At 56.7% G+C, this 14,005-nt stretch overlaps 1 protein-coding gene across 1 annotated transcript in view; it reads right to left on the bottom strand.

Annotated features, from left to right (window-relative positions):
- Window positions 1-586: 586 nt before the first annotated feature.
- EXOC3L2 (exocyst complex component 3 like 2) overlaps window positions 587-14,005 on the bottom strand; it is a 17,132-nt gene continuing 3,713 nt past the window's right edge. The window contains exons 3-12 of the mRNA XM_024132735.3: window positions 13,223-13,856; window positions 11,714-11,825; window positions 10,614-10,715; window positions 10,413-10,513; window positions 10,084-10,194; window positions 8,587-8,722; window positions 5,527-5,649; window positions 4,904-5,059; window positions 3,979-4,100; window positions 587-1,723 (exon numbers count right to left, since the gene is read on the bottom strand). Of these exons, the coding sequence (XP_023988503.2) occupies window positions 1,444-1,723; window positions 3,979-4,100; window positions 4,904-5,059; window positions 5,527-5,649; window positions 8,587-8,722; window positions 10,084-10,194; window positions 10,413-10,513; window positions 10,614-10,715; window positions 11,714-11,825; window positions 13,223-13,856 (1,877 nt within the window). The 3' untranslated portion in view covers window positions 587-1,443. The remainder of the gene's footprint in view (window positions 1,724-3,978; window positions 4,101-4,903; window positions 5,060-5,526; window positions 5,650-8,586; window positions 8,723-10,083; window positions 10,195-10,412; window positions 10,514-10,613; window positions 10,716-11,713; window positions 11,826-13,222; window positions 13,857-14,005) is intronic.

Here is a 14,005-nt window from a genome sequence, read left to right as displayed (position 1 = left end):
GCATGTGGGATCTTCCCGGACCGGGGCACGAACCCGTGTCCCCTGCATCGGCAGGCGGACTCTCAACCACTGCGCCACCAGGGAAGCCCCTGAACTGTGCGCTTTAAATGGATGAATTGTCTGCTGTGTAAATTATATTTCAATACAGCCGTTTTTAAGCGGGGCACCAAAATCTGCAAAGAACCCGGCCAAACCAAGGTGAATACATCTTTAATTAAATACGTACAAAATGTTCATTCCTCAACTCCTCTCTTGTATATCAGTGACATTGAAAGTGTCATTTTAGGACGTCAAGTGAGGTGCATATATCCTCTGGGCATCTCACCTTGTCTTGGGCAAAGAGAGGTTAAGCAGTTCCTCAGAGAGGGATGGGAACCACAGCCCAGAGAGGGTCAGCTTCCTATCCGGCGTCACACAGCCCTGGGGCTCCAAGAGTCCCGAGTCCCCACCTTCAAACGTGAGTTCAAATGTGCGTGAGGTTCCAACCGCAGCTTCCACGCTGACCCCTGGCTGCCTCCTCCTTCCGACTTTGCAGGAAAAAAAAAAAAAAAGCCATGCCAGGAAGCATCCATCACAGGCTGTCCAACTGGGCCGGAGGGGCAGGGGTCAGCAAGGAGGTGACCTCAAGGTCTCCGTGGGGACCAGGATCCGGCAGGGCTGGGGGTGAGAGGCTGGAATTTTTCCCACCCTGACATTTTCCTGCGTCAACCCAGGAGGGCGCCCTGGATGCCGCCAGCCCTGCCCCCAACCTCCTTCCTCTCTTGATACAGTTTCCCGGCTAAGGATGGGGGTGGGGGGGCTTGCCAAGGTGGAACCACTAGGCCCAGGAAAGAAGGCACTTTGGGGTTGACAAAATGAGGGACGCTGGCTCAGAGAGGCCAAGGGCCTGCTGTGAAGTCACGCAGCCTCGGGGACTTGGTGTAAACAGGGCGGCCCGGCTGCTCCTGCACCGCAGGGCCTGCCTCAGCCTCCACTGCCCTGCCCAAGAGTTGGACCCTAGCCCGGCCTTGGGCGTGTGAGAAGCCCTTGGCCGTGGGCCCTGCCCCGGGTCCTTCCTCCCCCCCACACACTGGGGACTCAGCCCTTCCTTGTGTTAAATAGAAACCTCTTTATTCTAAGTATCGTACGTTCCTTAATACATTGGATTGAGGCCAGACCTTGAGGTGAGGGGAAAGGGGGGGCCTGGGATATTTCTGTAGAGCCTTCCAAAACACCACCCACCACTCACTGGGCTGGGGAGGTGGCGCTGGAACAGGCTTCATGGCCTCGGGAAAGTCCTTGCTCCTTCTGGCCGCTTTCTCTTCTGTACAGGGAGTTTGGGGGTAGGTGAGGAGACCTCTAATGATCTTGCCAGCCCAGGGGTCTGTGGCCCCAGACGGGGAGTCGGGAGGATGGTCTGTCAGCAGCAGAGATGGGGGGCACTGAGGTGGAGCCGGGAGAGTCTCAGTGTTGGGCCCGGGGCCGTGATGGAGACGGAGATGGAGGCCGAGGCCAGGGCAGGCAGGCCAGCCGGGAGAGGGAGAGGCGGCCCAGGAAGAGAGGGAGGCTGAGGCAGAAAGGCGGCCGGGGCACAGGGATGTCTGCAAAGAAGGCACGGTCCCGGGGGGGCAACAGGCTTCCCCCCTCAGAGAGTTCCAAGTCCCGGGCCACCGCCAGGATCTCGTGGCGGGCGACTGTGTGGTGCAGGCCACGGATGTCCAGGAGGGCTGCCACGTGCTTCCGCCTGCGGGTAGAGGAGGGGACAGGTGCCACGGGGTCCTCCAGATACACTCCCAGCCCGCCTGTGGGCCCCACCGGCCGTCTGTTCCAGAACCTGCCTTAGCTCTGGAGCCCCTTCGCTCCCTCTGGATTCCTCCTCCATACCAGGCCCCCCCAGATCCCGCCCTCCCACCAGCACCCCTAGATCCCCCCCTTCATACCAGCCCCCCTCCAGAGCTTCCCTTCCAAACATTTCCAAATCCTCCTACTCACAATGGATTCCAGAACTGTCACCTCCCAACCCAGCACAAGGATATTCCTTTTTGCCCCATCTCAGCTCCTGATTAAAATAACCTTCCATCTTTACCCCCAACTTGGCTCAGACAGCTCCTGAATTTCCATTCTGGTACCCTTGCACCTGTTTAAGCTCTGGACTCGGTTAGCAACCCTTAACTTCATCTTCACTTTCATCTCAAACAGCCCCACAGCATCACTGGAATCCAGCCGGAAGTGCCCACCACATCGCTATCCTAACCCTCACCTCACCCCAGCGCCAGGTCTGGAGTCTTCACCACTGCTGTTCCAGAACCCTCCTCCAGATTCGGCCTTGGGACACTCACTTCACCTCTAACCCATTCCTGGAATTGTTCTCAACTAAAATTCTCCTCCAGAACTTAAAATTCACCTTGGGGACCCTCACTCCAACCAGAAACTTTGTGCTCAAAACTGACTCTGTTCCACAACCCTTGCCCCTAAATCCAACACAATGGAACCTTCCCTTCACCCCAATCTCGGCTCCAGACCCCGGATCCAAAACTCAACTCCAGAACCACCATCATATTGCAACTCAAGATCCTGCACCCAACATTCGTTTCCAGAACTTTCATTTCAAACAGAGTTCTGAGGTCTTCACCACCCCCTTCAACCCAGCTCAGTCTCTTCACCCTCCCGCATCCCAAGTTTGGAATCCCCACAGCTCCAAAACACTCATCCAAAATGGGGCTCAAGAACCTTCCAGCTCAATAGAGATGCAAAGCACAGCCCCCAAACTCAGCTTTGGAACCACTCCTCCCAGCCCAGCTTGAGACCTTTCAAACTCAGCTGCATATCCAAGTTCAGATTCAAGTTCAGAAACCCCAACCCAGCAGGAATGCCGGGCCCCTGGCCCCCATGCGACTCCAGGGCTCTGTGCTTTCCCCAGGACATAAGCCCCACACCTCAGAAGCAGAACCGCCCATCCTGAATCAGTTCCAGAATCCTCACCTTCAGCCCCACGTCCTCAACCTCACCCCAGCTGATGCCTTACTCCTGGCTCCTGGGGGGCTGTCTCTCTGCATACAGAATGTCTGTATGCCCGACTAGCACTGCAGGACTGCCACCACCTTATGCAAGTGGCAGTGCTGTGTGGTGGTCAGGTGTACCAGCTTTAGAGCCTGCTGCCTGGGCTCAAGTCCCAACTTCGCTGCTGGCTAGCTGTGACACTGGGATCAGCTACTTAATTTCCGCCTGCCTCGGATGGTGCTAAGCACTCAGAACAGTGCTGCCTTTGACGTGCAAAGATTTTCTCAAATAGCTTATATTCTAAAATAACTCTTACATGCTGCAGCCTTGCAGCCCAAAAAATAAAATGCTCAAATACTGCCTACAAAAAATAAATAAATAAATAAATAAGATAACACAGAGTGGGTATGTAAGGTGCTTTCTTAGGTCTGACCTAAGAACTCAATATGCAAGAATTGGTATTGTTACTGCTGTCACCACGGATGATAATTAATCAGCCCCCAATAATCCTATGAAAAGAGTATTATTGTCCCCATGGATCAGAAGAGGAAACTGGGGCTCAGAGAGGATCACAGAGAAAGGAAATGGTCCATCAGGATCTGAACGGCGCCTGCCACTGTCCCGGTGCGTGTGCGCCCGTGTGCCCGTGCGTGTCCCCGTGTCCCCCGCGGCTCCCCAGCTGGGCCGGCCCTTCCTGCCGCCGGGCGGCCCCGCGCCCCCCTGCCCTGGGCTTCCTGTGGCTGCTTGTTTGTTTGCGAGCCCTGGTGGCGGCGGCGGCGGCGGCGGCAGCGACGGCGGCGGCGGCAGGAGAAGGAGGGAAATCGTATTAATAATGCCCTGGTTCCAGCAGGAAACGGCCGTCAGACACGCTCGCCGCCTCCCTCCCTCGCCCAAGGGGCAGGAAACGCAGGGACGGATGCCAAGGCTCGCCAGGAGACCTCGGCCCGGCGGCAGCGCGGGCAAAAAGGAACCAAGCCGGCGTGGGGGCGGGGATCTCACCTGATGTCTGGGTAGTCCCGCACCAGCATCCCCACCTCCATCTGGATGCTGGGCGTGTCTTCCAGACGCAGAACTTCGGCCAAACGGGGCACCACGGCGTCCAGCCACGAGGCCTGGGATTCCTGCAGGGGAGGACCCCGGGCTGACACTCAACACCCACCCCCTCGAAACCACAGCCTCCCAAGGCCTCGCCTCGCCTGGCAGTTTTCTCGTCCGTAAAACCGGGCAGAGGGCAGACTGCAGTCAGAGGTTATCTGGAACCTTTGGAAATTTGAAGAAAAATCCATAATATAACCTACTCCCAGTTTTGCAGATAATTTGGGGCTCGGGGACACCCCTCAAAACCGATTCTAAATTTGCAAAATGTTACCATTGGGGGCAACTGCATAAGGTATGCCAGCGATCTCTCTGCATTCTTTCTTATGACTGCATGTGACTCTACAATTATCTCCCCCAAAATTAAAAAGAAAATTCCAAGGACTCTAGGTTAGAAACTCCTGGAATAGCGGCTGAGTGAGACCTTTCCCGTCCAGCTCATTACAACTGGGTACAAATAAGATTTGCTGATTTTTAAATGCTTGGATTCGGGAACGCTAAGGTTCTGAGTTTCTCTTGCATTTAGCGACTATCTGTGCTTATAACAATAGCTAATGTTTAGGTCCTAGGCCCTTTTAATGGCACTTATCTAATCCCCACAACAAGGCATAGGAACCGTTTTTCTCTTCATTTGCGCTCAGAGCGCTCTCTCTTTCAGTTAGAAAGCCAGTTTTTACCCTCAGAGGGCGAAGATCAGAGTGTTACTGTTGGCTGCAAATGGGGTGAGGGTCTTATTCTAAGACCCCGCCCCCGGCTATCGAGTCTGGGGATGCCCGGAAGCCCAGGTTTTCCGTAGTTTCGGAGCCCCCCGCCCCTGGGCCGCACTGACCAGCCGTCGGAACAGCCTCTGCAGCTGCGCCGCGTCCTCCCGGAGCCTGCCGGCCACGCGGCTGCGGGTCCGCGCGGAGCCGCAGCGCAGGCGCCCGCGGAACAGGGGCCGCACGTACTCGACCAGCGCCCGCCGGTGCAGCTCGGCCACCAGCTCCTGGGGACCCGGGAAGAGGCGAGGGGGTGTGAGCCGCTGGTGACCCCCCCCTCCCCGCTTCCCACCGCCCGCTCCCGCTCCAGACACCCAACGGGAACCCCTGCCCACCCCCAGCCGCCGGCGGCCCTCCCGGCTCCCAGCGGGTGACTCCTGTCCTGCCCCCCCTAATCAGCTCGCGGACCCTCCCCCACCGGCCCCCAAACGGTGCCCCATCCCAGCCCTCTCCGCTTTCTCCGGAGCTCCACCATCCAGAGGCCCCGACCCCGCCAGCACCCCGCGCTACACCGCGGTATCCGCGGGCACCCTCCGCGCAGACCCGGTAGAGCGCCACCTATCTCGCCCTGAGAGCGCTTCTCCCCACCTGGAAGGGGTCTCTCCCCTCTGAGCGCTCTAGCTCCGCTCTCCCACCCTCCCCGCACCGGCCCCGGGTTCCACCTTGCGTCCCTCCCCCGCACAAGCAGATGCACCTGGTAAGGCTCATCTTGCATCCTGCGCAGTGCCAGGGCCTTGGCGCCCAGCGTGCCCACGATGCCATCCAGGGCCTCCGAGCCGCTCAGCCACTTCCTGCGCATCAGCTTGCTGAAGTGCGGCTGGGTGGGACAGAGTGGGCAGAGGGTCACAGTTTGCCTCCCTTCCGCCCTCTTTCTTCATAGATCAATTCAACATTTGTTCCCAAAACGCTGCTCCGAGCTGAACCAGGGCTGCGCAGTGCTGGGGACACAGCAGTGCGGAGACAGTCCAGCCCTGCCCTCCTGGGGCTCTCCTCCAGAAGAGGAGACAGACCCGTTCCCCAGACAGTGACCACTCAGAGTGGCCACGGCTGGAAAGAGGGAGCCCAGGGGTTTAGGAAGCCCAGCCTGAGTCAGCACAGAGAGTCAAGGAGGGCTTCCTGGAGGAGGGGGCACCAGAGCTGAGGCCAGGAAGATGGTCACTGTTAGCCAAGTGAGCGGTGGGAGAGGGAGTGGCTCAGTCTCAATCCGAGGGGAAAGCCAGTGTGAAGAAGGTTCTGATTTCAGATGGGCTTGCGGGTCAGAGGACCGGAAAGAAGGTCAGTGTGGCTGGCAAGACCATCTATATAATTCACAGGCCCAATGCAAAAATGAAAATGGGAGACCCTTTGTTCAAAAAGTATTAAGAACTTCAAGACAGAGAGAGCAGAGCTTTAAACCAAGCTAGGACCCTTCTAATCAGGGGGATGGGGGGGAGGCCTGTATGACTGCCCAGTGAAGAGATGGGGCTGGTCAGGTGAACCGAGCAGAGCACACAGGCCTCCCGGGCTTGTGAGGAGCCCCAGATTTCTCTTGAGGGCACTGGGGATCCATGGCAGGTTCTAAGCAGAAGAGGGAGAGGGTCAGCTTTGTGCTTCACTGAGATGGCTGGGAGGGGGCAAGACTGTGGCAGAAATGGGGAGTCTGGAAGGAGGGGAAGGGGTGAGAAGGGATGAGGAGGGGGAAAGGAGAATGCAGGTGGTAGATTCATAGGATGTAGTCAGTGGCCACCAGTGGGGGGAGGGGAGGGAGGCACCTGGATCCTGGAGGTGGGATGGGCAGTGGGTCTGTCCCTCAGGTGGAGGCTGGGAGGAGCGAGGGGGAGACGCTGCCGTCGGACGGACACTGAGGACGTGAGGTGCCCGGACACCCCTGGGGTTGGTGTCCACGGGGGTCTGAAGCAGGTTCCTATCCCACTCAGCCCAGCACCCCCTTCCTGCTTTCTCATCCCATAGTAGCCCAATTTTCTGAACCTCCCAAAATGAGGCCTGTGGGCTTTTGTTGGAAAGCAGGTGTGAATCAAATGAGCTGACGCTCTTGGTACAGCACTCAGCTCAGGACGTGTTGCTGTTGCTATAAACTCTGTACGTTTATGAAGTTCCCTAATGGCCAAGACCCGAGGGCCAGGACCCAAGCTAAGTACTTTATGGCCACAAGCCCATTGCTTCCTCACAGCCATCTGAGAAGCCTGGAATTCCTGGGCCCATTTTCCAGATGAGCACACATAGACCCCCCCCCCCCGCAAGAGGAAAGCCATTTGCCTAAGTCCCCCTACCTGGAAGCAGTACAGCCAGGCCTGGAACAAAGACTGTACCCCCTTCCCCCCAACACTCGCTTACTTTCATTCCCATGCTTGTCCATTTAGTCATTCAACAAACACTCTCTGAACCCTTCCTGTGGCCCAGCCCTGGGTGGATCACTGGGGATACATTAGAGAACGCTTGGGGACACTGCACAAAAGGAGATAAACAAAACTCCAAGCGCTTGATAATTATAAGCACTTGGGGGCCTCTGAATTCTGATCTGATATTTGATGATATTAAGGAATGATTGTTCCATTTGTTAGGTAGGAAAATGGCATTGCGGTTACATTTTTTTATAAAGGCTGGGTTCCTTATCTTTTGGAGATACAGGCTAAAGTGTTGATGGATGATGATAGGATGCCAAAGATGTGCTTGAAAAGAATCCAGTGGGCAGGAGAGGTGGGGGGAGAGGTGGAGTTGATACTTGCTGGAGCTGGTCCACAAGAGGTCATTCTGTCATTCTGCCTACTTTTGTGTATGTTTGAAATTTTCCATAATAGAAAAGTTATTTTAGAAACATTCCAACAAATCCTTGCCCTTGAGAAGCTGACATTCCAATGGGAGGAGACAGATTGGAAAAAAAAAAAAAAAGCAAAGGATATAGCATGGCAGGTGGTGATAAGTGCTTTGGAAACAAATAGAGTGGCGGGGGTGGGCATGTGGGAATCTCAGGGGCTTCTATTTTAAATAGGGCAGTCAGGGGAGGTCCTTCTGAGAAGGTGACAGTTGAGTCAAAACTTGAAAGGGCTGAGAGAGGGAGCTTTGTGGCTATTGAGGGAAGGGTAGTCCAGGCAGAGGGAACAGGTGCAAAGGTACTGAGGTTGGAATGTGTCTGACACGTTAAGGAGCAGCAAGGGGCAAGGAGGAAAGTGGGAGGAGATGAGGTCAGAGAGGGAAAGGGCAGACCATGTGGGCCTCAGGGGCCACAGGGAGGACTTTGGCTTTTGTCCTAAGTGAGCTGGGAGCCATGGAGGGTTCTAAGCAGAGGTGGGACACAACCCGACGTACAATGTGGATTGAGCACGAATTACAGCCAGGAACATGCACACCTCTCAGTGCCATTCCCGGGTACTCCCACCAGCTCCTCACCCCGCTGTCACCCACCTCTGAACCTAGTCCCCTCTGGCCATGTGCAGGACCCCGGGGATGAGTGAATGAGGCCCTAGGGTCTAGGAGAGGCTGGACGGGGATTTGGAGGACCTCAGTGAGGGGGGGTTCCACCCAGTCCCCCAGGCCCCTTCATGCTGATCGCTCTCTAGCCTCCCCCTGACCATATCCTCCCACCTCTTCCTTCCTGTGCCCCCCCCGTCCCCCTAAACGGCCCAGACATGGCCATCACCCCCCCACCCCCTCTGCTTCCCGAACACTGAGTCATGGGCTGAAAGGAACTGCAGGATGGGGCGGGGGCACTCCCCTGTCCTGGCCCTGGCCCCACCCAGCCCACTGCCTCTCTCACCTGCAGCTCCTGGAACAGCAGGTCGGTCAGGATGCGGTGGCAGAGTCGGGTCACTCGGTCCAGAGCGCTGGCTGCTGCTTCCCGGGCCGGCTCACTCTCAGGGGGTCCCACCCGGGCCAGGCGCTCCGCCAGAGCCCTGCGGGGATCAGTGGAGCCAAAAGTCAAGGAGCCTCAACATCTCAGCCCAACTGCCTGGACCTGCCTCCCATTAGATGGACCCTATTTTGTGGGGCACAGGGGCGACAGGTCAGATGGGGAGCTGGGGGTAGTCAGGGGCTCTGGGGGTCCTGGGGGCTGAGAAATATCAGGGGATGTCTGGAGGGTTGGGGGTTGGGGGGCTCTGTGGAATGGCGGGGAGTCTGGGGGACGGAGTGGGGAGGAAGGCGTCTGTTTCTCTCGCTGCTTTCTGGGTGAGAGTGGGGATGCTTCCATCCTAAAAGTCTGTGCTTCTCAAGGACTGTAATTCTAAAATTCGACCCTTCTCATTTTCTGTCACTGTAACAGTTGATGACCCACTCCATCACTGAAAGGAGAATAACTTGGTTTGGAGGGCAGCTGGGCACTTTCTGCCCACATCCCAGCGGATCCCCTTCTGAGAATGTATCCCTGGTCCCCACACTTGTGGGAGTTGACAGATGCGCCAGGTTTTTCTCTACAAAAGAGTGGAGGCAACTGTCTATCCACTGGGGACAGATTAAATGAATGACGGCACATCCAAACGGTGGAAGACAGTTCAGCTGTAAAAGATATAAAAGAAGCTGGTGGGAACTCTTCAGGCGCTAACAGAAAGATCTCCAAGGTGTTAAGTGGAAAAGGACAGAGTGTGTTCAATATTCTACCATTTGTATTTTTTTTTAAAGGAAAAGGAATAATATGTATGCACATAGTAATAGATTTACTTGTATATTATGAAATATGCATATGCATGCATATCTACGCATATGCATGAAGTGTGTCTATGCATATATACACTTATTTATACACATTTACTGGTAAATGTATCAAATACCCCTGGAAAGATATGTGAGGCATTAGCAATAACTGGAGGGAAGGAGTGGGGGAGGGAGGCTTTTCACTGTGTGCCTTATTGTATCTTGAATGCATTCCCAATTTTAAAAATTCAATTAAAAATAAGTTAATAAAAAGGTAAAGTAATATAACTGAATCACTTTGCTGTACAGCAGGAGTCAACACAACATGCTAAATCAACTATACACGGAAAGTATTATAAGATGAAAATGTTTAAAAAAATGTAATCCCTAGAGTCTGGCTTCTAGGTTCCTGTAATTCTAACACTCCCAGGTTCTGATTACTCTATAATTCTAGTGCTCTGTGATGCTATGGTTCTTTCTAGGACTCCCAGGTTTTATGCTTCTAAGGTCCCCTGTATACGCCTCTCGGGGCTAGCTCTGCGATCCCCACCCAGGATCCAGGCACCCCAGTTCAGCTTGTCACCCAGGACTGGCCGTCTCGCCCACACACTGTGTGTGCTCTCACCTCAGGGGGGGCCCACAATTGACCAGGGAGATGGTCCTGCTGATATAGGTGTCGGGTAGCAGCTCCCGGACTCCTGGGTTCTCATGGAATCTTTCCACGCGCTGCTGGAAGCTGGTGGGAGGAGACAGGGAGGATGGTAGACAGATGGAGCCCCGCTGGATAAGGCTCCCTGGCCGGGCACTCAGCCCAGCGAAGCCTGCCATCCCCACAGAGGCGCCCCTGCCCATCCTGACTTGATTCACTTTCAGCTCTCCTCTCTCTGCTGGCTCCCGGGTCCAGATGCCCCACCGCCACCCCAGCCCTGCGCCCTCCCCCCCAGCCCTCCATACCTCTGCAGGAATTCTGCCAGCCCCCCCAAGCAGCAGTGGGCCATCCGCTCCCCAAACTCCTGGCTGATGCGGGGCGCTCGCTCTGTGTGCTCTTCCAGCAGCTGCGTGGTCCAGGGGGATGAGAAGTGATGAGGAGGTGAGGTCCCACTTTCCCACTGGTCACCATCCAGCTGACTCTCCTTTCTCTTCCCCGGCCCCTACCTCACACACATCCTGTGCCAGGCTGCTGGACGGGTCCTCCGCACTCGCCCAGTGCTCCTCGTCCTCCTGCAGCACTCGAAGCAGGGCTGCCCGTGTCTGAGCCTGGAGTGGGGAAGTGGGGGGAGAGGCGGGAGTCAGAGTCCCTGGGAGCCTCTCCCCCGCTTTCTCACACCACGATTCCCCCCTCTTCCCCGCCGTCCCGCCGCCCCTTCGCCCCCAGCAGGTCTGGATTCTACCTGTGAGCTCATCGAGGTAACGCTGGGGAGAGAGCCTGGACCAGAAAACTTCCCCAGCCCCTTCCATTCCTAAGTCTACAATTTGCCACTTGATATTGAGTCTGTGGTTTTAAGCCTCCTCCATCTAATAGCCAGCGGGTTTAAGGGCTTATTCACTCGTTATCTGATGATTCTAAGACTCTGCTCTCAGGTCTGCAAGACAATTCTTTCACGATTTCCAAATTCTGTGATTCAAGAATTCCAGCTGTCTAGGATTCTAAGGTTTACACATCTCTTGATTCTCTGGTCCTATGTTGTCTTCAATTCAGTGAGTCTGAGAATGTAGACTTGTTCGGTCCTGAGATTCAAAGCTCTCAAGTTGCAAAGATACTGATTTCTGTGGCTGGGGCAGGACTGGCTTTTAGACCAGAAACACTCCTGTGGCTGGAATGGCTGTTTACAGCTTGGGCCATTCTACTCAGCGGTGCCTGTGCCCGGCCAGTAATTAACCGTGTTTACTATCAGCCCTGCTTATATGCAGAGATGCTTTGATGCCCTCCTTCTGTGAGTCTTTGAGTCTGCGAGCTGAGGTTCTGTGACTGACTCTCTCTTGCTGCAAGATTTGAAGTGTCTGAATTGTATTGAACCTTTACTGCGTGTCTCCACGCCCGGCCGGGTGCTTTGGATACACTGAACGTAAGACAGAAGTGATCGGTATGGGCTTACATTTCTATGTCTTTTGGACGGAACTCGGAAGTCCACAAAGGGCAAGGGGAGAGGGAGATAGGGAAAGGGGGCGGAGAGAGGCCCCCAAGCTCAGTGTTACCCCTCCCTCTCTGCAGAGCGCCTCCCGCTCCCTAATCAGCAAAGCCAAGTTCCAGGTACCTTAACGTCTGTGACACATTCATCCTCCAAGCCACGAAGGGTGCCAGGGGACAGAAGGGGCTCCAGCTCCCCATTTTCCAGGGCGACCATGTCCACCAGACCTAGGACCTCTCTGGGGGTGGGGGTAAGAAACAGGGGGTGGTCTGTGAGAGGAGGGGCTGGGCAGCTGAACCCCTCCCCACCCCCATCCCTTCACAGCCTGTGTGTTTGTGACCTGGGCCTCTCCCTTCCTCTCTCGGGGCCAGCTTTGCTCATCCCTCAAAGGAAGTCTCTGGAATTGTTGCTCCCCTGGCTCCAGTTCCCTGAGTCAGCTCCTTGATGGATGGTGTCCGGGCAAGACTCGTAGGGGTCAAGTCCAGGCTCTATGACCTGGCACGCAAGGTCTCACCCACCAGAGCTTCACCAGACAGAAGCTCCCTTCCACCTCCGCCCCTAGTCCCTACGTCCTCGCCTAGCCTTGGAGGCCTCGCCACTCCAGACCTCACTCCCAGCCTCTACCCTCTTGCATGCCCTGGCCTGCGCCGTGCCATCACTCTCCCCACACCTCCCCCACCACCCCTGCACACACCAGGCCTTTGCTCATGGCATGCTCTCAGCCAGAAGCCCCATCTCCCTGAAAATCAGACCTAACTCATGTCTCACCATTCCAGGCTCTCTGTTCCGCCTCCATCTCTCATGGATGTCATGTGAGTGTCATGAACATATATTCCCAAATGGGGTCTGGACAGGTCAGTGTTGGTAACTGTTGCCTTCCCATTCTTCTGGTGACAGCATCCTGATTTCAATGAGGGACCACCCACTCCCTGACCCTCCAACCTGTGGTTTGGGTGTGGTTAACTCCCTTTTCCCTGGAGCCTGTAGGGACCCAGTCGTAGCTGATCACCGTACTCCATCCCCCAGCCACAAGAATGGAAATGTTTTAAGATCCAAAGGCTCGATGGTTATAGGATTCTAGGACTGGGAGGGTCCATGGTACTCAGGTTCTAGATGCTAAGATTATAGAGTTCAAGGGACCGAAAGTGCTACCATCCTAAAACTGGAAGGACCGACAGTGTCAGAGTTCTAGGATCCAAAGGGGCATGAAGCCAAGATTTAGGATTCGAAGGCTCGTTGGCGCTAACGTTCTAGGATTGAAATTGTCGTCAGTTCTAAAGGTCTAAGATTGGTGGTGTTTCTAGGACTGGAAGGGTGGGCAGTGCTAAGACTCTAAGAGTGTACGTGTTGATGATTCTAAAGATTCTTGGACTGGAAGGGTCAACAATGCTAAGGCTCTAGGACCGGAAGGATCCCTGTTGCTGAGGTTCTAGCGCGGGAAGCGTGGAGAGCGCTAAGATTCTCGGGTTGTAAATGTCACCAGTGCTGAGCCTGGAAGCGTCAACGATATTAAGGTTCTAGGAATGAAGGTCCAGGAGGGTTCTTAGGTTCTGAAGGGGCCGGGGCTGGAGGGAGTGGGGGGAAGCGAGGGTTCTACGCGACCTTGGGGCAGCCGATCCCTAGGCCCCCGCTCACCTGGGGTACACCTGGTTGTGCCAGTGCAGCAGCGCGTAGCGGTCGGCCAGCGGCAGCCTCCGGCGGGCGGCGGCCCCGATCCACTCGGCCAGCGCGCCGTGGTAGCCGCGCAGGTAGACGCCGAAGGCGCCCAGGCCGGCGGGGTAGGAGGGCGCCAGGCGGCCCCGCACCACGCCCATGTCCTCCAGCAGCCGCCCCCTCAGCGCCTCCAGCTGCCCGGCCAGGCCCCCGGGCGCCCCTGGCGCCGCCGCCTCCAGGCGCTCCCGGGCCGCACGCGCCACCGCCTCCGCCCAGCGGGCGCGCAGCTTGCGGGCCGCCTCGGGTCCCCGGCGCCCGTCGGCCGCCTCCTCCTGCACCAGCACCTGGCCCAGCTGCGCCACGGCGCGCGCCCCGGCGCCTGCGCCCGGCCCGGGGCCCGCCAGCGTCTCGCGCACCAGCGCCCACAGCTCGCGCTGCAGGGCCTCGTACAGCAGAGCCACGTCCCGGGCCCGGCGGCCCCCGCCCGCGCCCTCGGCCTTGGGCGGCCCGGGCGCGCCGCCCCCCGACGACGCCAGCTCTTCGGCCTCCAGCTCCAAGATGTGCTCGTCGGCCCGCGCGAGCTCGCGCTGCTGGATCAAGCTCAGGATCTCCAGCACTGTGGGCGCAAAACGGGAGATCAGGGGCTGGGAAACCGGGCGGAGGGGGCGAAGAAGGGAAGCGAGTAGGAGGCGAGGGGAAGAGGGTCGGGGAGGGGGAGGGGTGGGGGGCAGAGAGGGATGTGGGGGCGTTTCAGGAGAAGGGGAA

This window comes from Physeter macrocephalus, chromosome 17, assembly GCF_002837175.3.
Source record: "Physeter macrocephalus isolate SW-GA chromosome 17, ASM283717v5, whole genome shotgun sequence".
Classification (NCBI taxonomy): domain Eukaryota; kingdom Metazoa; phylum Chordata; class Mammalia; order Artiodactyla; family Physeteridae; genus Physeter; species Physeter macrocephalus.
Note: the sequence above shows the minus strand (reverse complement) of the source record. Positions and strands in the feature narration are given on the sequence as shown.